The sequence below is a fragment of the Agrilus planipennis genome, unplaced genomic scaffold (genome assembly GCF_000699045.2).
Source record: "Agrilus planipennis isolate EAB-ADULT unplaced genomic scaffold, Apla_2.0 scaffold35, whole genome shotgun sequence".
Classification (NCBI taxonomy): Eukaryota; Metazoa; Arthropoda; class Insecta; order Coleoptera; family Buprestidae; genus Agrilus; species Agrilus planipennis.
Genome location: NW_020438957.1, coordinates 1,711,271 through 1,738,354, shown reverse-complemented (window position 1 = coordinate 1,738,354; position 27,084 = coordinate 1,711,271). Strand labels below are relative to the sequence as shown.

The following is a 27,084-nucleotide window of genomic DNA, read 5'->3' as shown; positions in this document are numbered from 1 at the left end:
CAATTAACCTTGTTGCTAAGGAAATCTGCAGCAGCATCTCATTTTCTGTAACAAGGAAACAACATATGAGAAGAAATATTTGTAATATCTGTAGCGTAAGNACGTGAAAACAGCGATGGAAGTTACATGGACGATGATAATTCCCATACTGTTTACATGGTGACAACTGCTACTCAAACTATACTGCCTTGTTCGACCAGGAAAATCAAACCAGTGAAACATCCTGGTCTTGTTCTTAAAACACCAATAGCATATCAAAGCAATACTGATCCTTCAGTGATACCTATTCAAAAGGATGGAATTGGTAAGTATAAAATCATTGCTATTGACTGTTTCAAAAATTGTATTTCTTTCACAAAAACAATGAAAACATTACAAAGTCTGTAAAGATTACTAAAATGTTTGTCATGTTTCTGGAAGTGATATAGTTGCCTTAAATACTACTTTGTTTTATTTGTATAAAAAAAAATAAAATAATGAAATATTGCAGCCGTTTGTGAAAAATGTGGTGCCATCGGCGTGAAACACGCTTTCTATACAAGGGAACGTCGTTTCTGTAGCATGGCATGCGCCCGTGGCTACAGCGGTCTCATTCCCGAACCTCTACCTCAAACGAACCAAACCACCCCTGACACCAAACACTACGCCGAACATCGCTTTAAAATGGAACTCGAAGAGGACTTGACTGGTTTTGTGGCAGACCAGCAACTACCACAACTACCTCCCCCTCCTGCAGCACCTCCTATTGATGATAACGTTTTACTTAGTCGCCGCAAACCTTCCGAACTGGTCAACTCGTACGATTGGGAGCCCCATTTAGATGACGTCAATTTTTTCGCTGCTCCAGTTACATGTTTCAAACACGCTCCTATTTCTGACATTTGGAGTAATATTTTGGTTGGAATGAAAGTCGAAGTGGAGAACACAGACTGCGACAACGTATCTGAAGCATTCCCTGATTCGTTTTGGGTTGCTACAGTTATGAAAATCATAGGTTATAAAGCCCTGTTACGATACGAGGGCTTCGGTATGAACGAATCTAAAGATTTTTGGGTATCATTGTGTTCTAACCAAGTGCACCCAGTCGGGTGGTGCGCTACGCGTGGGAAACCCCTCATACCACCCAAAACAATCGAGAACAAGTACAGTGACTGGAAAGAGTTCCTCTGCAAAAGACTAACAGGTCAGTAAATTATTGTTCATGTATATTGTTTACTAAAATTTACTGTTCTTTTTTTTTAGGTGCTCGCACGTTGCCTTCAAACTTTAGCAATAAAATCAATGACAGCATGAAATCACGTTTTCACCGCGGCCTGAATCTCGAAGTGGTCGACAAAAATCGCATATCGCAGGTTAAAGTTGCCATGGTTCACAAGATAATCGGAAAACGTCTAAATGTGAAATATTACGATTTACCACCAGAAGATGCTGGTTTTTGGTGTCACGAAGACTCGCCCTTATTGCATCCTGTAGGTTGGGCTAAAAAAGTGGGTCATCATCTTGTCGCGCCCGTCGACTATTTAGAAAGGGTTAACGAGGGCATCTTTGACGAAGACGATGCCACCGAAGACCTGTTTAATCCTGTGCAAATTGGGTCTAGAGACAGCTCATTAACTGCCGGATTTTGTATTGGAATGAAGCTGGAAGCAATCGATCCTTTAAATTTGTCTTCTATTTGCGTGGCCACGGTCATGGATGTATTACGGTGCGGCTACATTATGATCAGAATTGACACCTACGAATCTGATGCGACCGGTGCCGATTGGTTCTGTTACCATGTGTCTTCGCCGTGTATATTTCCTATAGGTAAAAAAATAAACTACGTAAAACTGACAGTCCACTTACTATTTTTCTATTATAGGTTTCTGTCAACGTCACAGCATTCCCTTGACGCCGCCAAAAGGCTACGACTCTGCAACGTTCAACTGGAAACGTTATCTGTTGGACACGAGTAATGTACCAGTGAATCCATGCATGTTTGCTCCGCTCAAAACCAATCACGGTTTCGTCGAAGGCATGAAGATGGAAGCTGCCGATCTTATGGATCCTCGTCTCGTCTGTGTCGCTACCGTGGCCAAAGTAGCTGGTCGACTCCTGAAGGTTCACTTTGATGGTTGGGAGGACGAGTATGACCAATGGCTCGACTGTGAAAGCTCGGACATTTATCCGGTTGGCTGGTGCCATAGTGTCGGCCATAAGCTCGAGGGACCCAAAGTGGTTCCAAAGCAACCAAATGCTGTTATTAGGTCACCAAAAGGTAAACAATAAATATAAATTGTCACTTCTTAAATTTGAATAGAAAATCTAAAATAGAAGCGTTGGTTACAGGCTTGAAAAAACGAGGCAGAAAAAAGAAAGGTAAAGACAGTCCTCCAAAAAATCAACAGACAAATAAACTGACCAAGTCTGAGCCTCCTCCTGCTGCTACAATGAAAAACGAAGTCCTCGAAGAAGAAATAGATGATGATAACATCCAAGAGCCGGAAACTGGACAGGAACCTTCCGGACCAGATCAAAGCATGCCTGTGCCTTCAGAACTGCAACCGCCACCAGAACGCAAGGCTACGTCTTACATTAATGTAAGTATTTATAACCTTTTTTTCTAAAATATCGTGACAGTACACGATAAAAGTTTACAATATCGTATTAATTTACAACCTTTTACAATTTTTATTGATAAACCTAATACATATTCGCTATATATAATAGAAGCACTTAAAACTATGGGCAAACCATTATTTTCTTAAATTATAAGTAGATGGGCGTATTTTTTGTTTTATTAGGAAAACGATTTCTTTGTAGACCACTGGCAGTACCAGTCCAAAGGTAATTCCTCGGTTAATAGACAGTTCTGGGACCCCAAATGAAACCAATGGCCTTTGTCCCGAAGAATGGAATGTTTTCGATGTAGCCCCAAATTGGTTACAAAAAAACTAACACCCAGTATAGAAAATTCAGAGCAGGTTAGCCACACTAAACGAACAGTAATATTTTGTTTCTCTTTTGTGCAATTGTCTGCATACTTTCAAAGTTTTAAACGATAATATTTAAAAAAATGTGAAGGTTGCCATTTTTTATTGGACGAAAGTTATAATATTGTTTTAAAGAAGAAAATACAATTAAATTTTTAATTAACCTAGTAGTATTTCAAGTTTTATGTTGGCAATAAAAATTCCATAAATGCCAAACAAAACTGTCCAAAGTTTCGGTTGCACGGTTGTGCTTTGGTGGCTTTGCTTGTAATTTTTAATAAGTAAGCAAAATAAAATTTGATATTTCCCATTTTCTCCGAGCATTAAGTGCTTGGTCTTAAGTGAAAGTGAAAACTAAATATTTTGAAACACAGCTGATGGAATATTTTAAGGAAATAACCCCCACGAAAATAAAAATTTCATGAGGTTTACTTCCATATAACAAAAAGGATGAATGGTATGTTGTTATTTTCTTTGATTACCTTAAAAAGAAATTATATCAAACCCTCAAAAATCGATTTATTATAACGCTTTTATTGTTAAGAACATAATTACTGCAAAAAAAATTATCGCCGATGTAGTAATTAGAAGAAAATAACCTCATTTTAATTGCTACATCTACATTTTTCTATTACAAGTTTTCGTTAATTTGGGTCGAAAATTAGGCCTTACTGGTCCTCTTCCTTCCCTTCAATATTATCTTAATGTTCCTTTTTAGTGTTTAAAGTACATTAAAAGCTATCCCTGTTTATTACTAAATCATTAATGATTCTGTTTGAACATTAATGTTCCATTGGATGGAATCTTATAGTTTTCACTTGTAATAAATTATTTATATTAACCCACTGTAACTTACTTTATTTTGATTTTACAGTGAAAATATCCATCAATGGGGAAATAATAAGACATTACAAACTGTAAATGTATGGTTAATATGATTAATTTGTATTTCAGTAAATGCAGAGATAGCATGTCCAATTTACATCATATCCACATTGGAACAAAACCGATAAACAAATTACAGATTAAACTGAAATAGGTATCTACTATTGTATTCCTAAATTAAGGGGTTTTATTTCAATGCAGATATGGTTGTTAAAAATCACCAAAAATACTTTGTGCTAATAGAAATTCGTTTATACACTTACCCAGAATGAAGTTATATTTTGGCCATGTATTGCAGCTTCTATGGCCACTAAACTAAAGGCAGATTATGTTGGATGATCAGAGGGATTGGGGCAGTAAGGCTTTTGCTTTACGGTACTAGATAAATACCACACTTACTTCATCTTTTTCTAGGAAGAATTGCCTTATATGATTACTTCTTTAGTAACCTGAAGCATTAATTGAAAAAGAAGCGTATTAAAAGGTAGATATATTACAATTTTCAATATAAAATTGGGGGGAACAAAGAACAAACGTTTATTTTNTGAGAAGAAATATTTGTAATATCTGTAGCGTAAGGAACTTCCCTACATTCCCTCTCTCGACTACTCGTAAGTGCAAATAATAATTCTTCTCGTAATCCGTTTAAGAGGGCACTCACTCATTAAAGCACTCGCGCTGAGAACGCACCGCACAACTCATTGCAAACTCCATAAGCTCACAATGTAAAGCACCCACGACATAGTCACTGGAAGTGAGGGGCCGTTTTCCCAGAACTATTTTGTATGTATAGATTACGCTAGTTCAAATTATCATTTTTCTTCTTAATATCTGTTTAAAAGGACACTCACTAATAACCAACAATAAGTGTAGCATTTACGACTTTAATCCAACGAACCTCGCGCTTTTCTAACGAATGCTAGCTCATCGTCAAATTGGCGAACTCGTGCTCAGCCACGTTAATTAAAAATATCTATTACACAGTTAAAGTGCGTATGATCCAAGAAGTGAATTTCATATTTTTGAGGAGACGTTGGTCATTTCATCAGTTTAAATTCAGGAGGCTAAAGAAAATTGGCTCAAAATCGAATCTTCGATCTCTCGAGCGATCATGAGGCTGCATGTAACAACGCTGAGAGGCGCAGTTAATTAATTTCTTTGTTTTTAATATGTGCGATGATATTTCCACTTATGGGCCTATATGCCGTTGTTTTGGGAAATGCCTCTCTCACTAAAGTCGTAGTTAAGGAGGATGCGTAATACAGTTTGAGCCCGTTTAATAAAGCGTAAAGATATTAAACCCAATATTAGTAGTAATACAATTATGAAAAAAATAAGACTTTTTAGTCAATTATACCAGTTTCATCAATAATTATATATATACAAGCTGTCTCACGATGAGCACCCACCCACATTAGAATATTTCGGAAAAATACTTCGATTCGAATTTTGAAAATTTGGACAATAGCGTTATTGAGTATGCTCTCCTCAATTAAAATAATGGCATCTACGTAGCACTTCCGGTTATACCGGAAGTTTACGCCAACTTCACTATATTTTAAATGGAATACCCTGTATATTATGACGGTTGTGAATTCTATTTATATTTGTAGGTGGAGTTTTGTAATGCTTTTCTACTTCTAAAATTGGCGTTTTCGAGATATTTTTTTTAAGTATCACAGAGCAGTAGGTTGCGAAAAAACATGCTTATTTTATAGTATGAAAGCTGGAGCAACAAAATTCTTAGGAAGGTAGCTGTATCCTCAAGCTTCCCTTCCATGCTTTTAAAGTGGGTTAATTACATACATAATATTAGATATTTATCAGCGGATTTGGTTAATTTCAAACAATCGTAAGTCGTTTTTTTCAAATGGAACTTCTTGTATATATTTTCATAGCTTTTTACAGAATTTTATTGTCTTTCGAATGGTACTATGGTTCCCTATACCCATCTCCTTTAGTTTTGAAATTACTGTTGTCTGTAAAATCAACTAAAACTGTTTAATTCTATTTGTTTACGGAAATGGCTGTGAAATTATTAGCAGAACTTCAAAAAAATGATAATATCAGTTACTTATTATCATTCAAACACCCATACTGAGTTTACTCAATAAAACATTGATTCTCAATATCAATTATTGAATATTATTTTTATGAAGAATAGAAAATGAAAATACCTATTCAAATTGGGAAGAATTTTATAAAATCTGCTGCATACGGTAGACTACAGATAATAGTAAAAAATAAATAATTAAAGGTATCAGCTAATAATAATCAAATGTATTAGTTAAATCGTTGGATATGCTCCTGTTTAGTTGTAAGCAACTATTTACCCTTCCGGTAAACTTAGGAGTAACAGCTCGAACCATTGAACTAATATACTTAGTTATTATCAGCTGATATTGTTAATTATTTATTTTATTTGTTTATTTGATTTTTTAACTATTATTATCTGTAGTCTACCATATTGGAACTCATTTTATAAAATTCATCCCAATTTGAATAGGTATTTTCATTTTTTTATTCTTCATAAAAATAATATTCAATAATTGATATTGAGAATCAAAGTTTTAATGACCAAACTCAGTATAGGTGTTTGAGTGATAATAAGTAACTCATATTATTTTTTTTGTTTTGAAGTTCTGCTAATAATTTCACAGCCATTTTCGTAAACAAAAACAATTAAACAGTTTTAGTTGATTTTACAAAGAACAGTAATTTACCATTCGAAAGACAATAAAATTCTGTATAAGGATATGAAAATATATATAGGGTGTTCTATTTTAAAAATCGACTTACGATTGTTTGAAGTTAACCAAATCCGCCAGCTAATATCTAACACCCTTTATGTAATTAACTCACTTTGAAAGTATGGACGGGAAGCTTGAGGGTACAGCTACTATTCCTGAGAATATTGTTGCTCCAGCTTTCATACTATAAAATAAGCATGCTTTTTTGCAACCTACTGCTCTGTGATACTAAAAAAAAAATATCTCGAAAACGCCAATTTTAGAAGTAGAAAAGCATTACAAAACTCCACCTAAAATTATAAATAGAATTCAAAACCGTCATAATATACAGGGTATTCCATTTAAAATAATGAAATTGGTGTCAACTTCCCGTATAACCGGAAGTGCTACATAGATGCCGTTATTTTAATTGAGGAGAGCATACTCAATAACGCTATTGTCCAAATTTTCAAAATTCGAATCGAAGTAGTTTTCCGAAATAATCTAATGGGTGCTCATCGTGAGACACCCTATATATATATATATACATAGATATACATAAAGTATACCCGTTTTATCAGTAATTCACCAGTAATGGCTGGTAAATGCTTTTTGCGGGCATAAATGTTTAAAAACATCTAGCAAACAGTTTCTAACCCAATGATTATGTTTAAGATAATCAAAATTTAGGGCTGTAGTAAGTACTGCTTATTTGTAGATGAGCAGAATTGAGTAGTCTGCTTTAATTAATAAAAGGATCTTATGTAAACATAGTTTTTTATAGGCACTAATGCTTGGAAAAATATTAAATGACATTAATTATAGAAACATACAAAACAATTAAAAATTTTTACCTTTCTACAATAGTAAGAAAGACATTGTTATTATAAATGATAATTGCATTATTCTTCTTAAACTTAGGCTAGTTTCTCCACTATACAGGGTGGACGAAAGTACTAACCGTAGTTACTTTGTTTAAGCATTTTATTTGTTGGTAAGTATACCTACTTATTTATTTGGCATTAATTGTATTTTTAAAATAATAGTAATAATTAATAATCATCATTTTCATATGGATAAATACACTTCGAAAAACCTAAGCCACCTCAAAAATCACATTAAACATTAACTACGAAATTCAAATGTAAATTCTGTTAGAATTAAATACCTACAAACGAATACCAAAAACTGAAAATATCAGATGATTTCAAGTTTGGACAATATCAATAAAACATATAAAAAAGGACAATACACATACAAAAAAGGCAGTACAGATACAAAACCAACGAATGTTGGTAAATAATAATTATTATTCATATCCACAATCGAATATCACCATAAATAAAAGCCCCAAGTAGATAAAATAATTGTTTTAAACAAATCATTTTGATCTGTTTATAAGATCGGCTTTATAACACTTTCTGTGATGTATAGAAAATGCTTCAATAAATCCAATGCTAATCTAAACTTACCTGAAACAAGAGAGAAAAAATATAAAGCATATGATTTATACTAAATTAAAACAATTTGTTTTTTAATTGGAGAAAACAAAAATTTAAAATTACTTTAAGTTACCTTTGGGCCCATTTTAAAGTACTCCATCTTCCTGTAATACTGGTAACCATGTACAAACAGCATCATATCTATTTAATCATATTTCTTGTTTTTACAATATAATAGTTTCAAAAACTTTAACTGTGTTTTCAGTGCTTCTTTCGTGCATCTAAAACGAAAACAATACATCAGAAATATTCAAAAATTTGAGTTTCTTCAAATAATAATTACAAGTTAATTTTGAGTTCCCTTTAAAGGAAATAATGATTTATTGTGACAAAATAGGTAAATATTTGGTCATAAGTCATTTTTGGGACCTCAACTCTTCCCCCCCCCCCTTAAGATAAATTAAGAAAATTGTACACCCCTACCAGAGAATAAAACAACGAACATTTATCCTCTAAGTTAAATTTACAATTTGTCAATATTTGAATTAATCTTATACACCAAAGTTTTTCAACCAACCAATCCTTGTTATCAACCAAAAACCCCTTTTTATCCTAAATATACTTATGGTCCCTGATGATTGAAAAGAACTTGTAGACACTCTGTATATCTTTTTTCAGGGTCGTAGTTAGAACTTCCTCTTTGCGACCTCTATCATTTTGGCCTAGTAAACGTGCAAGAACGTACTGCTTGGAATACAGCGCAACGGCTGGTACAACGCTAGATGTCTCTGAAGTATCCTATAAATTTTTATTTCCGATATCGACATCATCCTTAAGACTACTTACGACATTCTCCATTGATTACTCATCAGACATATGTATGTTTGTGTCGCAAATAGTTTTATGATTTGATAAGTAAGCCGGAAGTTTATCTTTTTTTTATTCGAAAATATGTGCATCGCTTTCAGCAAGTAAATTAACAAACATGGAAATAATTTTAAATATGGTCTGTATACAACGTAATTTGCTTTACTTATCATTACTTATGAAAAAAAAAAAACATTTTTGTAAACCGATAATATAAATTTTGCTTCGCTGCTTTATTCCTACTATCGGTTATAATTTAATCTAATTAGCCTTTCTAAATATATATGAAATTTTAGGTAATTCCAAGTCTACAGCACAAACAACTTGGTACATGGCCCCTAGTGAATTATAATTATTGGTAAGTTATACTTTAAAATTAAAATAATAGTGGTCCATTAATAACAAAAGCTGAACTACTATTTGTTTGTAGGTACTAAAGGTGCATGTTCATGTTTTTTTTTAACATGAACTAATAACTGTAAAAAAAAACATAAAGGCTTCTAGAGTGTGCAGGTATGTTGAAGTTCACCTATTATTTATCATTTTGCATTAGTTTTATTAAATTATTTGATTTGAAATACCGCAATTTGATTGAACAGATACATGTAACTACAAATACTGGAGGAAATACAATTAAACAAATTTTACTTTATTACAGTACCTATTTTCAAACTAAATAATAAAAATTAAAATGATAAACTTAAGAACAAGTTAGCTCTTTTCCACAAATGTATTTAAAAGAGAATAGCAAATTGTTATAATTAAAAATTGTTATTAGTGTCTACATAAAAACAATAAAATAAAGTAATTAGACACATGAAGAAGAAAGTATGTTGTAATAAATATAAACAACAAGGATCAAAAAGGCCCAGTTTATTGGATAAATATAGATGTATTTTATATATTTTTATAAGTAGACTATCTGCCTGATCAAAAATTAGCATTGTGAAGAAAAAATATGATGTAATAATTTTTTGTAGCATGCTAAATTAGGTTGATACATAATTTTAATTAAAATTATGTATTTTTATGAACATTTCATCATATTTTATATAGGGCACATACAAGAACCATTTTTCCTTCTAAGGTGGTTCTTATATCACTGCATAACATAATTAAAAAATATGTTGTTTCTGCTTTGTGCTGTATATGAATCATGAAGTAATATTTGTAGAAAATGTATTATTTTTCAAGAAATCATGTATCATTTTAATTTGGCAAAGTATAAAATAATTCTAACAATATTTTCCTTAGAATACTATTTTGTTATCAGATAAGTCTACTTAAAGAAAATGTTACATCTACATTTTTCTATTACAAGTTTTCGTTAATTTGGGTCGAAAATTAGGCCTTACTGGTCCTCTTCCTTCCCTTCAATATTATCTTAATGTTCCTTTTTAGTGTTTAAAGTACATTAAAAGCTATCCCTGTTTATTACTAAATCATTAATGATTCTGTTTGAACATTAATGTTCCATTGGATGGAATCTTATAGTTTTCACTTGTAATAAATTATTTATATTAACCCACTGTAACTTACTTTATTTTGATTTTACAGTGAAAATATCCATCAATGGGGAAATAATAAGACATTACAAACTGTAAATGTATGGTTAATATGATTAATTTGTATTTCAGTAAATGCAGAGATAGCATGTCCAATTTACATCATATCCACATTGGAACAAAACCGATAAACAAATTACAGATTAAACTGAAATAGGTATCTACTATTGTATTCCTAAATTAAGGGGTTTTATTTCAATGCAGATATGGTTGTTAAAAATCACCAAAAATACTTTGTGCTAATAGAAATTCGTTTATACACTTACCCAGAATGAAGTTATATTTTGGCCATGTATTGCAGCTTCTATGGCCACTAAACTAAAGGCAGATTATGTTGGATGATCAGAGGGATTGGGGCAGTAAGGCTTTTGCTTTACGGTACTAGATAAATACCACACTTACTTCATCTTTTTCTAGGAAGAATTGCCTTATATGATTACTTCTTTAGTAACCTGAAGCATTAATTGAAAAAGAAGCGTATTAAAAGGTAGATATATTACAATTTTCAATATAAAATTGGGGGGAACAAAGAACAAACGTTTATTTTAATTTATACTTAGGACTATATTTATTTATCTCTAAGAATGATTAATTTTGTTAAAAAAATATTGTGCACTAATAAAATCTAATTATTATTAAAGAATAATTGTAAATTCAAATAGGAGGCCATATTCAATTGGACAGATTAACGGAAATTTTTATAGAAAAATGCAAAAAAATAGTTATAAACAAATGAATGCCTTACCTAAAAACGTACAAAAGTTTTGGGTTCAGCATCCTAACAAATAATTATTTTAATCTCGCACTACTTAAATTTAATTAAAAAAACGCCACAACTGTCTTACGTGGAAGCGTCACCCCGCATATGAAATAAAAATTACCCCGTTGCCAATTTTATCACAAAATAAAAAATGTAATTGTCTATTAATTTAATTACTTAATCGTAAATTGTTGCAGTAAAACTAAAAAGGCAGTTGTAGCTTATATGCATTTTTGTCTCAGAATTTAACACTTTCTTCGTTTTTAGTTTTATTGGTCAATGATTTTATACCGGCTTACTAACAATTCTATTGGGATTTGGGGTTTCCTTTATCATAAAGTACAGGTTGTCCCACTTTCAATATACGCAATACGCATAGAAAAAAAAATGACACTTGTTAAATATTTTTCTAAAAAATTTTATAACAGCCAATTCCCTGATTTCCTTGATGTTTATCACAAATGTTAGAAATTCACTTACTTACTTGTCTAATTAGCCAAGTATTGTTTAAAATTCGCGCACTTTATTACATTTGACTAGCGTTAATTAATAACATTTTTTCGTTCCTTCAAAGCTATTTATTACCATTATTATTAGTAACTATTTGAGCAAATTATTAATGATAGTACCTTTTATATTATACTGTATCTAACTTTTAATTTTTTTATAGGACTACAAAAGAACACTGTGTCATACCAAAACAACATGTCGAAGAGGACCAGCATGACAGTTTTATGGTAAAAAAAAAAACGAAATCTAATCACAATTAAATTGAAAACATGTGGTTTTCAAGGAACTAAAACCTAAATTCTTTGTTTAGTAGCTAACAAAAGTTAATAAGGACATCCAACTCCTTAAGATAACAAAACATGCCTTTAAATGAAATGTTTAAAAAAAAATTGAATTCATGAGATAATAGAATCAGCAGGCATTTGTATGTTAAGAAGAAAAAAAGGGAAAACGTGAGTTGACTATTTGCCATTACTTCTCCTTATGAATTAGAATACTCCAGTTACACGTATGTAACTTAATTTAGATAGTTATTAACATTCCTACCTTAAACTTCAGTGCGTAGTAGCTCAGGCTCCTCTTTACGTTTTGCCATATAAATTATGACGCTATTTACAATTTAACTCGTATCAAAAAGGGACAGAGGGGTATTAGTCGGTCAATTGGTAAAAATTCTGACACACACAGGTAACCTACCGAAAAAAAAATATATGGTGTATTTAAAACATTAATGGATCCCCTAAAATTACCATTAAAGTTTTTTTTAAAACTTAAATGAATAACGAAAAAATGCCAACAGCAATACTACTATAACAATAAAATAAACTTTTACCATATATGAAAAAGCTTCTAAAAACATTTCAAACGATGATGATTGACGATGAAATAATTTTACGCAAATTATTTTAGAAGTTGTGAACCGTTAGAAGACGGCCATCGTTAAATTTTTAAATGACGTAAGCAATTGTTGAAAGTTTCAATTTTTGCAATTTTTAAATTAATATTAATTCCTACTAAATAGTAGATTGTTTGCATATTAATTATTAATTACACATAAATCATTTTATAATTTCAAACATATAAAGTTGAATGAAGTTGCTAATTTTCTTAATCTTAAGATTATAACAATTAGTTTGCCCCTCGTCTTTGATCGGCATGTTATAATTTTATTTAATGCATTAATAAGTTATTGCTAACAGCAGAACAATATATATGGATTCCTTACCAAGATAATCATCCTCTGAAATTGTAACAACAAATAGTTTTGTATCACTGCAATTTTTTTTTAATTTTCACATTATTACAAGAAGCTTATCGTGAGAGATGTGATGCTTCTTGCTGCAAAATTAAAGTGGAAGAAGTTGTTGCCAAACTTACACTAGGCGCTTATTCTCATTTCTATGTGTTTTTTACCAAAAGATATATAAATATATGATATAAAGTTCGATAATTGCATACCTATAGATTCAAACTTTCTGGTTCTAGTATTATTTAAATTCAAATTTTTATTATTTATATTATGTTCCACTTCATTTCGATATATTATAAGAAAAGGGTTAATATTTAACCAACTTTTATTTACGATTTGAATTGAATTTAGAAACAATTTTAATTTTNACTTCTCTACACCAGCTTTACTAAAGTATAGTTGACTACTTTAGATAATGATGTTTGTTTATATCATGTATATGTTATTAAAAAAATGAATGTATGATTTATTTCAAATAAAGTATTCCTTCTTCAAGCCTGTATTGTTTACTAGTCGTTAACTTAAATATTATTATGACAACTTAAGTTTGTGTTGAGCAGAACGTATCGTTTATATTTAAATTTTGTTTTAATAGATTTATTTTTTTTTTAAACTATATAATGAAAAATGTAGGTACAATTATTCAAAATTAGACAGCTATTAATCTGTTATAATTATTACTGTAACTACTAGTAAAATTATTGCCTGGAATGGCAAATTGGTTACAAAAAAACTAACACCCAGTATAGAAAATTCAGAGCAGGTTAGCCACACTAAACGAACAGTAATATTTTGTTTCTCTTTTGTGCAATTGTCTGCATACTTTCAAAGTTTTAAACGATAATATTTAAAAAAATGTGAAGGTTGCCATTTTTTATTGGACGAAAGTTATAATATTGTTTTAAAGAAGAAAATACAATTAAATTTTTAATTAACCTAGTAGTATTTCAAGTTTTATGTTGGCAATAAAAATTCCATAAATGCCAAACAAAACTGTCCAAAGTTTCGGTTGCACGGTTGTGCTTTGGTGGCTTTGCTTGTAATTTTTAATAAGTAAGCAAAATAAAATTTGATATTTCCCATTTTCTCCGAGCATTAAGTGCTTGGTCTTAAGTGAAAGTGAAAACTAAATATTTTGAAACACAGCTGATGGAATATTTTAAGGATATAACCCCCACGAAAATAAAAATTTCATGAGGTTTACTTCCATATAACAAAAAGGATGAATGGTATGTTGTTATTTTCTTTGATTACCTTAAAAAGAAATTATATCAAACCCTCAAAAATCGATTTATTATAACGCTTTTATTGTTAAGAACATAATTACTGCAAAAAAAATTATCGCCGATGTAGTAATTAGAAGAAAATAACCTCATTTTAATTGCTACATCTACATTTTTTTAGTATCTTTATCATTTTCAAATTTTGAATGTATATTAATTTTTACTAATTAATCGTTCGTGTTCAGATTCTTTGAAATTTCAAAAATATCAACAGTTCTGTGTTTTCCTTTGATAAAAAAAGAATAATTTGTATTGTAATTATAATTGTTCCTTTTTTTTGTTTTAATGCTTAATTTACGTTGCTCAAAACTGTTATTTTTAGCACCAATTTTGACTTTTAATTATCAATGATAAAAAATGTTTATACATCTCTGTAATTATTTAATTAAACACGCAATTAAGATATTCTAGTTTAAAAGAAAATAAAAATAAATGAAATGAAAATTAAGGATTGTACTATTGCCATTAGTATGAGAGATAGGTATATTAAGTTTTCTTTAAAAAATGAAAGTCTTTTGATAAATAAGTAATCAACTATTAATTATTGTCATGCTAAAATATTTTTGTTGTAAAATCTTTTGTTAACCAACCATATAAATCTTGCAGTGTATACAATGCCTGGAATTACAGAAATGGGAATGGTGTGGATGGGTGCTGGTCAATCAGCTTCAGACATGTCCATGGGATTAATGGCAACTGAAAATAGTGAATTAATGTTAGAACAAGAAAATCCATACTTCACACCATCTCACAATAGTGCATCTAATCATTCCTTAGATGATATTCACGGTGTTCAAGATTCGTCCATGGTACATTTATTTTATTTTAGAAGTTAGGATAATTTGTTAGTACTTTTTTTATTATTAGGCAATGGATAATGTTGACATTCTTCCCTATGGAGAAATGAAACGTGAAAACAGCGATGGAAGTTACATGGACGATGATAATTCCCATACTGTTTACATGGTGACAACTGCTACTCAAACTATACTGCCTTGTTCGACCAGGAAAATCAAACCAGTGAAACATCCTGGTCTTGTTCTTAAAACACCAATAGCATATCAAAGCAATACTGATCCTTCAGTGATACCTATTCAAAAGGATGGAATTGGTAAGTATAAAATCATTGCTATTGACTGTTTCAAAAATTGTATTTCTTTCACAAAAACAATGAAAACATTACAAAGTCTGTAAAGATTACTAAAATGTTTGTCATGTTTCTGGAAGTGATATAGTTGCCTTAAATACTACTTTGTTTTATTTGTATAAAAAAAAATAAAATAATGAAATATTGCAGCCGTTTGTGAAAAATGTGGTGCCATCGGCGTGAAACACGCTTTCTATACAAGGGAACGTCGTTTCTGTAGCATGGCATGCGCCCGTGGCTACAGCGGTCTCATTCCCGAACCTCTACCTCAAACGAACCAAACCACCCCTGACACCAAACACTACGCCGAACATCGCTTTAAAATGGAACTCGAAGAGGACTTGACTGGTTTTGTGGCAGACCAGCAACTACCACAACTACCTCCCCCTCCTGCAGCACCTCCTATTGATGATAACGTTTTACTTAGTCGCCGCAAACCTTCCGAACTGGTCAACTCGTACGATTGGGAGCCCCATTTAGATGACGTCAATTTTTTCGCTGCTCCAGTTACATGTTTCAAACACGCTCCTATTTCTGACATTTGGAGTAATATTTTGGTTGGAATGAAAGTCGAAGTGGAGAACACAGACTGCGACAACGTATCTGAAGCATTCCCTGATTCGTTTTGGGTTGCTACAGTTATGAAAATCATAGGTTATAAAGCCCTGTTACGATACGAGGGCTTCGGTATGAACGAATCTAAAGATTTTTGGGTATCATTGTGTTCTAACCAAGTGCACCCAGTCGGGTGGTGCGCTACGCGTGGGAAACCCCTCATACCACCCAAAACAATCGAGAACAAGTACAGTGACTGGAAAGAGTTCCTCTGCAAAAGACTAACAGGTCAGTAAATTATTGTTCATGTATATTGTTTACTAAAATTTACTGTTCTTTTTTTTTAGGTGCTCGCACGTTGCCTTCAAACTTTAGCAATAAAATCAATGACAGCATGAAATCACGTTTTCACCGCGGCCTGAATCTCGAAGTGGTCGACAAAAATCGCATATCGCAGGTTAAAGTTGCCATGGTTCACAAGATAATCGGAAAACGTCTAAATGTGAAATATTACGATTTACCACCAGAAGATGCTGGTTTTTGGTGTCACGAAGACTCGCCCTTATTGCATCCTGTAGGTTGGGCTAAAAAAGTGGGTCATCATCTTGTCGCGCCCGTCGACTATTTAGAAAGGGTTAACGAGGGCATCTTTGACGAAGACGATGCCACCGAAGACCTGTTTAATCCTGTGCAAATTGGGTCTAGAGACAGCTCATTAACTGCCGGATTTTGTATTGGAATGAAGCTGGAAGCAATCGATCCTTTAAATTTGTCTTCTATTTGCGTGGCCACGGTCATGGATGTATTACGGTGCGGCTACATTATGATCAGAATTGACACCTACGAATCTGATGCGACCGGTGCCGATTGGTTCTGTTACCATGTGTCTTCGCCGTGTATATTTCCTATAGGTAAAAAAATAAACTACGTAAAACTGACAGTCCACTTACTATTTTTCTATTATAGGTTTCTGTCAACGTCACAGCATTCCCTTGACGCCGCCAAAAGGCTACGACTCTGCAACGTTCAACTGGAAACGTTATCTGTTGGACACGAGTAATGTACCAGTGAATCCATGCATGTTTGCTCCGCTCAAAACCAATCACGGTTTCGTCGAAGGCATGAAGATGGAAGCTGCCGATCTTATGGATCCTCGTCTCGTCTGTGTCGCTACCGTGGCCAAAGTAGCTGGTCGACTCCTGAAGGTTCACTTTGATGGTTGGGAGGACGAGTATGACCAATGGCTCGACTGTGAAAGCTCGGACATTTATCCGGTTGGCTGGTGCCATAGTGTCGGCCATAAGCTCGAGGGACCCAAAGTGGTTCCAAAGCAACCAAATGCTGTTATTAGGTCACCAAAAGGTAAACAATAAATATAAATTGTCACTTCTTAAATTTGAATAGAAAATCTAAAATAGAAGCGTTGGTTACAGGCTTGAAAAAACGAGGCAGAAAAAAGAAAGGTAAAGACAGTCCTCCAAAAAATCAACAGACAAATAAACTGACCAAGTCTGAGCCTCCTCCTGCTGCTACAATGAAAAACGAAGTCCTCGAAGAAGAAATAGATGATGATAACATCCAAGAGCCGGAAACTGGACAGGAACCTTCCGGACCAGATCAAAGCATGCCTGTGCCTTCAGAACTGCAACCGCCACCAGAACGCAAGGCTACGTCTTACATTAATGTAAGTATTTATAACCTTTTTTTCTAAAATATCGTGACAGTACACGATAAAAGTTTACAATATCGTATTAATTTACAACCTTTTACAATTGTTATTGATAAACCTAATACATATTCGCTATATATAATAGAAGCACTTAAAACTATGGGCAAACCATTATTTTCTTAAATTATAAGTAGATGGGCGTATTTTTTGTTTTATTAGGAAAACGATTTCTTTGTAGACCACTGGCAGTACCAGTCCAAAGGTAATTCCTCGGTTAATAGACAGTTCTGGGACCCCAAATGAAACCAATGGCCTTTGTCCCGAAGAATGGAATGTTTTCGATGTAGCCCAATTTTTACGGGTCAATGATTGCGCAAACTATTGTGACAACTTTAGTAAACAGGTAAGAATATAGTATATAATAAATACAATTCCAAACTGTTTCAAAATTTTGCTATAAAAAATTGTAAACCGCAGTTTAATTTAATGGTGTATAACAAAACGATTAATAATTAATTTTGCTTTTCTTTTTTTTATAGAAAATTGACGGTAAAATGCTCCTCAACTTGAACAAGGAAGACATAATCGAGTTTACAGGGGGTAAGGTGGGTCCGTCCCTGAAGATCTACGATCTCATTCAGCAACTGAAAATCAAAGTGAATCCGGCGCAGCTGCGTCATATGAAAGCCAACGTGAAAAAGTTTTTATAGTGCCTGATAAGTACATACATATAGATATATATAATTAATTGATTATAAATATTAAATAATGTGGAGAAAAAGGCGCATCATGCATGCTTTGAGGAGTAGTCCGTGCGGACCTTCTTCTAGCTACGTACCTTTGAAGAGACAACAAAGGTAACGCGATCGGATTTTATTTACCGCTAATATAATAATGAATAATACATTTAGTTAATTATTTATATATCTATATAAATATTGAGTTATTTTGCTACACGAACTACCACAACAAACATTACCGCCGTTGCTGGCATAACGATGATAGCTCTCAGTTTATTTTTGGCCCGAAACGAACGAACGGACAAACAGAAAATCAATAATGTAAAATTTTGGATAGTAACTTATGATAATTGATAAGCATGATTAATAAACGACATATTTAAAGGGGCCGTTTATTAATGCCGATATTTTTAGTGAACGTTTCCACTATTTATTTCTAAATTAAATGAGAATTTGTAACGACAAATTGTTTTCTTTTTGTTTGTTTGGAAGAGACTTTTGTAGAATCGAATTTATTTATGTGAACAACTGGCTGGTCGAAATTTCAATATATGTTGTAATACTTTGAAAAATCGGACACTTTATTGCTTACTATTTTATACAATGAAAACTGAAATACATTTAATTAGGGAAAACGCTCTAAAGTGTAATATATTTGTTTTATTAATTTATTGAGACCAGTCAATTACCGATACATTTTTTAATTCCAATTTACTTAGGCTCACATTTGCGAAATTTGAATAAAACAATAATAATACTTGATGATTTGGTAAAATATACGAATTGACTTTTATTTCTTATTATTTTTCAAAATACATATTTCAAAAAAAAAGTGAGATTTTGATGTTTTTATTCGAAATTAAAATGTTTTCTCCTGTTTAAAATCAGTACGTAGTTTTAAAGGTAAGTAAAATTTATGAACCTACAGTTTTTATCAGTAATTCCTAAATTTGTGTGAACAAGTTCCATAAAACTATTAATAGTTCTTAGCTTAACAACCAAACTAATGTTGAATTAATAATAGGTGATTGAATTCGAAAGTAGCTACATAATGACGTTCATCTCATTTTTTAAAAATTAGTTTTTACTTCATCCTATATAGTAAGTAGATAAAGTCTGTTTTTATTAAGGATTACAACAGAAATGGTATGCATTTTTTATACGTTGTTTTATTGCCACAATCGTTTGGATAGGCTCTAATCATAAGTTTTCAATCAGATATCTACAGTGTATTGCCGTTTGAAGTTTGTGTTTTGTTTGAAATCGTCATCATTAAATCATGCACGAAGCTCATTTGTTAAAATATCAATTTTTCTGTTTCATTCGCGTTTTTAATACATAAAATAAAGTACGAATGTACGTATATGTGACAAGAGGTAATGAGTGCTTTATTGTTTGCCTATGTATCAAGTGTTATTTACGGTGCCTACATACACAAGTAATACGTGCATGTATAGGTTACTCATTGCTCTACTATATAACAATGCAACGTACTACGTGTATTTTCTTGAAACGTAAAATCTGAAAACGGGCGTTCATGGAAGTGTAGTTTGGAGGGAAAGGAAATATCAATGCGCAACCGCTTCTTCCGGTTGTAGGACGACGCGCGGGAAGGACGAGAGCGGCAAGTTGGCTTGGTATGCTTATGGGCGGGGCCATATTGCCAGCTGGCAGACGATTGTCGTTCTCTTATGTACAATTCCTCCGCGTCGTAAATAGTACGATATGTAACAGCGTATTATACAATGAAAAAAAATGTATCGAAAAATCGATTTACTAAAACGTATAATGGAAACTAACTACAAAATTATTAGGCGATCGTTGCTTTGATCAGGAGAACGTTCAGTTTTACTTTGCGTATGAATAATTCACAGTGGCGTCTATCCGGCCTCAGCTGTTTCCCCGTTTCCCGCCAAACATTGCTACCAGAAAACCGCTGTGAGGCGTATCGTATGTTCGCCGTCCCGCGCTCCAATTTTAATTTGTGGCTATCGCAACATTTCGAATTGTTATTATTGACTTTTACGTCGACGGATTGTTTTTAGTATTATGTCATCAATTGTTGGTGGCGATAGGATCGTTCAAGAGGGAAATAACAAGGAAACAAGCGAATCGCAAGGCAAAATATCCAGGTAAGCGTCTTAATACATAAATTTTATTGCCACATGTTTTTGACGTTTATTAGTAAATTTACTACGTGTCTACCGGATGCAACCACTCTCTGTTTCGGAATCCAACGTCGAACTTTATTAACACGTTGCGCACCGGGTATTATGCGGTCTTGAATACGCACTTCATCGAAACGATCGGGCGTGAATTCGCCGGCATACTCAGCTGTTAACCGCGCCATGTTGTGGCGTTGCTCGTTTCTGCAACGACAACGCGTTGTCGGCTGATTGCTGCTTGGTTTGTTTTAAAACCAACGACAACCGCGGCATAATAAAAACGGCGAATAGCGTCGATTTTATCTCCTTTGCATATTGTTTCTCTATGTTGTGTACAACGTACAGTATGACTATTCGTAACCGATACAAAAATAACTTGATTTCTACTTGTAACGTTTTATTAATCGGGTAATTGCCTTGCTTGGTGTACTGCCGTGAACTTTAAATGCTTTCTTGGCTAGTAGGCGTACGTATGAAACGAACAACGGTCATATGCGGCATTTAATTTTTAATAACGAATCGACTAAAACTCGTCTACATTCACTACATCGCTAAAATTTTTAAATCTCTTGTTAATTTTTTTTATCGATTATTTTATTATTCCCATGGCTATTTAAATTTAACGTAATGCGTTACATATTGTACATTTTTTTAATTAGTGAAAAGCCGTTAGGGAGGTCATGGTAATGTAAGCTTCTGCGTACGTACATGTATGTACAAATGCACAAATAAATAAATAATTGTAGAATAGACGTAACATGAATTTTAACTAATAATCTAATAGGTAACCAGAAAAGCTTAGAAATAGAAAGAATGTAGGTAATGTTTTTATTTCTCATTATCAGCTGTCTCTCTATAAACGTTTTGGCATGTCTGGAATTTCCATTATTTAATTGATGTTTACGTTGTACCTACCTGTAAAGGTAAGCAACGAGCGAACGGTAAACGGTACTTATAGAGAAATTACTGTTGTTGTAAACGCAAGTATTTTAAGATATGCAGTTTCAAATAATAATATCTGGTCAATTCAAGCCGATTATTTATCTTTAAATTTAAGAAGGTTCTGGAATTATAGGTACTACCTATGTTAAAGAAAATAGTATTGCACAAAAAAACGAAACATCTGCAAAATATAATGCGCACCTAGGAGTTTTTAATAAGTGAAACATTTTACTAATTGAAGTAGGTAAATGAATGAAATATTTGTATCAAAAAGTTCTATTGTATAAAAACGCCCATTCACATCTCGTAGACTGCTTATTAGTAAATAAATGTCGGTCTGAATCATTCTTGCGTAATTGTATTTACAACAAAGGCAGTTTTATATTTCGCTTTTCGGCGAATAATAAAATAATAATTATTGTATCGTGGCTACTTTTAGTAAAATCGGATTGCTTAAAAATGTGTTCGCTATAATCGAATTTCATCTGGTATAGCGTGTAATTATAACTATACAAAGGTGCTTATAATACCGTGAGTCCTCTATAACGAACAAGCTTGTTACTTTTGTCACAACCAACATTCCATTTAGTGTTTTTCTATCTATTTATTTTTGATCATACTTATCGGATTGTTCGCGTTGTTCGTTATAAGCGGAGCAGACTATTTTGTTTATTGTTTGTATTTTTACTGAAATAAACACATAATTAAACATTTTGACCTCACTTCATAAATTTGAAGTGGTAACCCAAGGTGTAAACCAAGGCCTCTTGTATTAGCAGATACATACGTATAGATATACAGAACGTCTTTACACCAGGTGCTCCCGAGGGTATTTTTCGATACAGGTATAAAAGAGGGGTGGACTTTTTACATATACCTATTCAACTTAGCGTTCATTGTGTGTTATATTTAAAGAGAAACAACAATGCAAAAATAGCCTTGAACTTCACCTTGCTTGTTTATACACATATCTGTACGATAAAACAAATTTAATCCGGGTACCTAGATGGGCCTCTCATATTCTACTGGAAATTTGGAAAGTAAAATGCTGAAGTATTTAAAATTGCTGTGGTTTGCGTATGATAACGTGAGGACTATAGAAAAAATCAGAAATTGGTATTATACCTAGCAGTTTTATAATGAATTTATCAAAAAACTGTGACACACTTCCCCTCTTCCTATTTACACTGCTGTAAACTGCTACATATGGAAAAATCTCTTTTGGAATATACATCTATAATTTGTTAGTACAAAAAAATCACTAAACCCCAAAAATTCTCAATAAACATTAAAAACCCACGCGTTGTGACATCCTCACTTAGTCTCTTGGGTGTGGAAACGAATTTTATGTCTTTAAATATGTTCTCTGCGGCATTGTGGGGTTTATTTTACGCAAGGTTGATGAAAATCGTTATTTTTTTTTTAAAATCAAAAATATTTGTTTTTCTAGTAATTCTAATTTTTATTTTTTTATTGATATAAACATGTATCAAAAATCATCGATGACCACATAGAACTATTTTTTTTTATCCCTCGGTAACAGTGTATTTTGTACAAAATTTGATGATCGGTTGAATAGTTAAATGGTAACAAACAAACTTAAATTTGATTTTATTTCAAAAGAAATCTAATTGATTAAAAATCATCTCAACCCTGATTTTACGATTAGTGTTTTCTTTTGTATAAGTTACTGTTTCTAATGAATATCGTAATAAATAATAACGAGTGCGTCAGTTGTTTTCTATTAATAATAGTTATCAAATAGTGGCGCCGTGTTATGTCATACAAATGCACCTGTCATGTTGAGAATGCAAGATAAGATACATGAATAACTTCGCTAGTTGGAATACTCATTAATGTATGGCATGTAGGTACTTAATAATAATGCACGGTTAAAGTTTTACCTACTCGGAAAGTTATAATTAATCTTGGGAGGTATTTCGTTTACCAGTTAACAATATAACAATCATACGTTGTTAAGCTTGTAATTATACGTATTAACAATTAATTCATACTCGTAAACTTAGAGCAATTTTTTATTTTATATAAGATTTATATTCTTCTGCAATGATTATACATTTTTTAATTCAGTTGCATACTTTTAAATTATGTTATTGAGAGATTCACTGCGTTTGAATGCTACCATGAATTTCAAATTTAAAATTTGCAGACGTCTGTACTGCGACAACGTATCTGAAGCATTCCCTGATTCGTTTTGGGTTGCTACAGTTATGAAAATCATAGGTTATAAAGCCCTGTTACGATACGAGGGCTTCGGTATGAACGAATCTAAAGATTTTTGGGTATCATTGTGTTCTAACCAAGTGCACCCAGTCGGGTGGTGCGCTACGCGTGGGAAACCCCTCATACCACCCAAAACAATCGAGAACAAGTACAGTGACTGGAAAGAGTTCCTCTGCAAAAGACTAACAGGTCAGTAAATTATTGTTCATGTATATTGTTTACTAAAATTTACTGTTCTTTTTTTTTAGGTGCTCGCACGTTGCCTTCAAACTTTAGCAATAAAATCAATGACAGCATGAAATCACGTTTTCACCGCGGCCTGAATCTCGAAGTGGTCGACAAAAATCGCATATCGCAGGTTAAAGTTGCCATGGTTCACAAGATAATCGGAAAACGTCTAAATGTGAAATATTACGATTTACCACCAGAAGATGCTGGTTTTTGGTGTCACGAAGACTCGCCCTTATTGCATCCTGTAGGTTGGGCTAAAAAAGTGGGTCATCATCTTGTCGCGCCCGTCGACTATTTAGAAAGGGTTAACGAGGGCATCTTTGACGAAGACGATGCCANGCGGCTTCGCCGCTTGACATTTTTATCAATTTGTGAATTAACATTAAAATATGTATAGACACCTGTGAATATGTCGTCGGGATTTTTTTTGGCTCTACAACTTTTGTGTAGAAAAATTACTATTAAGGCAGCGTTCGTAGGATGTTCGATCGTTTTTGCGTCGATTTTTATTACATTGCAAAATTTGTTTCCACGATAAGCCGTTTTGTTTTAACAGAATAACATATAGCCAGTCTGTGTTCACCGTTAAGTCTAATATAAAAGTTGGTGAAGTAATTTTTGAAATCAGATCAGTTTCAGAGATTAGCCATTATATCCAAACTTACAACCCTTAGGTACCTGTTTATAGTATTAGTTAGTCCACATGCAGTTTCTCAATTATGTTATTTAATGTAGAAATCAATTGAATTATTGGCTGGTTAGTTAATGAGATATTAGTATCTTTCACAATGAAGGAACTCATTTCGAACGTAACCTAAGTTAATTGAGTACGATAAAATTTTTATTAATGTTTTAGGGGTCGTCCATAAAATAATTTACTCAGATTTTTGTTTTTTTGGACCCCTCCTTCCCCTTCGACACGCTAAGTAACACTCAGCGACCCCTTAACAAATATTGTGTGAATTTCTGTCATAATGAAAAATTTTAACATTTCCTTCCCTCTCGCCCCTTGTCAAATCTCATCACTCTAAGTATTACCCCTCCCGCCTTATTTGCGAACGTATTTTATGAACAATCCCTTATTAGTTACACGAAAATATTGTGTTCTGCATCTTTACCCCTGTAATGGGTATACAGTTAGGTAATAGAGATAAATATTATTAATTAAGAATCGGAAAAATATTGATTATTTATTTGCGGGTTTGTTTTTCTGATAGAATTAATATCATGATATAAACCGCCGTGTCAATTAAAAGTCTTATATGTGACTGCATATGTCATTGACACAGTTTCTTCGATTACGTAAGAGGTTTAAAATTAATGTGGCTGCGGTTTATGTAAATAATAATAACAACAAATAACAAAGCATATTTACGTTTCCTATAGCACGTACCCTGAGTCCGGTGTCCTGAACATTTTTTTAATGGCAAAACAGCTTACGTACTGTTTGTGCACAGGCATATTTTTTTTTTGTGTTGTACGCTATTGATTTAAAATAGAAAGCAGGGATCAACTATTGCAAAAAACAGTATGGGAAGCTACAATGCCATGATACTTGACGAAAATAGTCGATCTCATTCGTTTGGATCCTATCTGCAACACGTTGCAGTCGCATCGTGATAGCGATTATTTTTTTTTTTTTTGAGGATAAGTTCTAACTCTTCTTCAATACAAAAATAGCCTATGACGATCGCTGACCTCCGTAGGCTATGTTTACAAACATTTTTTTATTTGTGTGCTCCATCAACAGCTGATTTTACACAACATAATCATATGTAGTACTCAATAGTATTATCTGTTGTTTTTCTCTGTTTTTATAGAGAAACAAAACGTTATCGCATGATTGATGCGCTACAAATAGCAAAAATTAACCTCAATACCTAATCTAGTTTTTATTTATTGAACGATAATGGATGTCATGGCACTTGCTCAACTCGAATTTCCATCATCGTCATAATTCTACTATTGCAAATTCATTAAGGAAGTCATCATTGCCGTAACGTCGTTAGTCCCAATTGTTAGACTGGTTGGTCACGCACCTCCACTCTTTCCTATCCTGAGCTAATCTTCGTATTTCCCTAAAACTAGAGCATCCCACATCCTTAACTGTTTGTGAACAGTAATCTGATCTAGGTCTACATCTACTCCTCTTAACTCCTGCTTTCGTTTCTAATATGTCTGTAACTAACCCTTTATGTCTGAGAAGGTGTCCTACCAACCTATTTCGCGTATTTTTTATAGAATTCTATAGTGACTTCTATTCTATTCTTTCTATTACCTCCTCATTTCTAACCGTCTCTAACCACATTTCGAATGCTTCTAACCTTTTCCTTTCCGCCGCGTCCACCGCCCTTGTTTTGCACCCGTACATCGCCGCGCTCCAAACATACACCTTTAACAATCTTTTTCGAATTTCTAAATTAACCATTCGCGAGCATAGAAGTGTTTTATATCTCTACTGCTCCTTCCATCTCCTGAGTTTTCTGATGTCCTAAAGATACCTAAAATCGGCTACTTCGTTTTATACGAGTAATTCAAAAATGAAATCTTAAAACACTTATTTAAGTAATTGGAGATTAAAATGCCTTTGGTGGGAATAAGTAGAGATTAAAACGGGGAAGTATTATACTTATCTTTGATAAAATCGAAAAAGGTAATCCGAATGTAATTTATTTCATTATTATCGTAATTACTGGTTATCAGTAAAGTAGTGGCGCCTGGCTCTACTTATCTTTATCTCAATTGCTCTGTTCTGATTAATCATCGAACAGAAACTTGTGACAGATGGAGTACTTCACCTCCCCCACTCACCCCTGTTCTAGATTCCAGAATCACGTTTGTTTCTCGCTCTACTTGAAAATTATCGCAATTCGCGTTGTTATGTTATGACATATCGCAATTTCAGTAGAAAAATACTTGTCATGTACATCACACGCTATACATATATCCGAGTATGTATTATCTATATTTCCATGTATACGAGGTCGTTCGATTTAAGCATAGAGACAATCAGCTGATCTTTGTAGAAACGCGTACGTCATAGAACGTCAGTCCGGGAGGCGCCAGCGGATGTAAACAGTACGGAGAATACAATTTTGTACAAACTGTTATGCTATTATTACACACTAT

The 27,084-nt window shown here is 32.9% G+C and overlaps 3 protein-coding genes and 1 long non-coding RNA gene across 13 annotated transcripts in view; all 4 read left to right on the top strand.

Annotated features, from left to right (window-relative positions):
* Positions 1–107: 107 nt before the first annotated feature.
* On the top strand, positions 108–2,937 carry LOC112904603 (polycomb protein Sfmbt-like). Its single transcript, XM_025975033.1, has 6 exons — positions 108–304; positions 491–1,183; positions 1,243–1,806; positions 1,862–2,257; positions 2,329–2,579; positions 2,803–2,937. The coding sequence occupies exons 1-6, from the start codon at positions 127–129 to the stop codon at positions 2,935–2,937; spliced, it is 2,217 nt and encodes a 738-aa protein (XP_025830818.1). The 5' UTR covers positions 108–126.
* Positions 2,938–8,853: 5,916 nt separating this feature from the next.
* Positions 8,854–12,109, top strand: LOC108744830. Of its 9 annotated transcripts, none has more exons than XR_003231225.1 (5): positions 8,854–9,253; positions 9,326–9,408; positions 10,533–10,947; positions 11,891–11,957; positions 12,041–12,109. It is a non-coding gene; the product is annotated as an uncharacterized LOC108744830 (long non-coding RNA). The 9 variants fall into 9 exon arrangements; XR_003231219.1 differs by lacking the exon at positions 12,041–12,109 and having other exon boundaries at positions 8,854–9,034; positions 9,192–9,253; positions 11,891–11,958; XR_003231220.1 differs by lacking the exon at positions 12,041–12,109 and having other exon boundaries at positions 8,854–9,047; positions 9,192–9,253; positions 11,891–11,958.
* Positions 12,110–13,952: 1,843 nt separating this feature from the next.
* Positions 13,953–19,166, top strand: LOC108744828 (polycomb protein Sfmbt). 2 transcript variants are annotated; one of them, XM_025975069.1, is made up of 9 exons: positions 13,953–14,208; positions 14,893–15,071; positions 15,130–15,373; positions 15,560–16,252; positions 16,312–16,875; positions 16,931–17,326; positions 17,398–17,648; positions 17,872–18,036; positions 18,173–19,166. In XM_025975069.1, exons 1-9 carry the CDS (start codon positions 14,202–14,204, stop codon positions 18,341–18,343), a joined length of 2,670 nt encoding a protein of 889 aa, XP_025830854.1. In that variant the 5' UTR covers positions 13,953–14,201; the 3' UTR covers positions 18,344–19,166. The 2 variants fall into 2 exon arrangements, with proteins under 2 accessions (XP_025830854.1, XP_025830853.1); XM_025975068.1 differs by having other exon boundaries at positions 14,869–15,071.
* An 871-nt stretch (positions 19,167–20,037) lies between these two features.
* LOC108744842 (transcription factor AP-4) overlaps positions 20,038–27,084 on the top strand; it is a 40,568-nt gene continuing 33,521 nt past the window's right edge. Inside the window, exon 1 of the mRNA XM_018480792.1 lies at positions 20,038–20,505. Coding sequence (XP_018336294.1) covers positions 20,423–20,505 — 83 coding nt within the window. The 5' untranslated portion in view covers positions 20,038–20,422. The remainder of the gene's footprint in view (positions 20,506–27,084) is intronic.

Coding starts and splice junctions, on each gene's coding strand:
- LOC112904603 (XM_025975033.1), top strand. CDS start 127: ATGGACGATGATAATTCCCATACTGTTTACATGGTGACAACTGCTACT. Junction 1,184..1,242: donor CCTCTGCAAAAGACTAACAG/GTCAGTAAATTA, acceptor CTTTTTTTTTAG/GTGCTCGCACGTTGCCTTCA. Junction 2,580..2,802: donor AGGCTACGTCTTACATTAAT/GTAAGTATTTAT, acceptor ATTTCTTTGTAG/ACCACTGGCAGTACCAGTCC.
- LOC108744828 (XM_025975068.1), top strand. Junction 15,374..15,559: donor TATTCAAAAGGATGGAATTG/GTAAGTATAAAA, acceptor GAAATATTGCAG/CCGTTTGTGAAAAATGTGGT. Junction 17,327..17,397: donor TGTTATTAGGTCACCAAAAG/GTAAACAATAAA, acceptor CGTTGGTTACAG/GCTTGAAAAAACGAGGCAGA.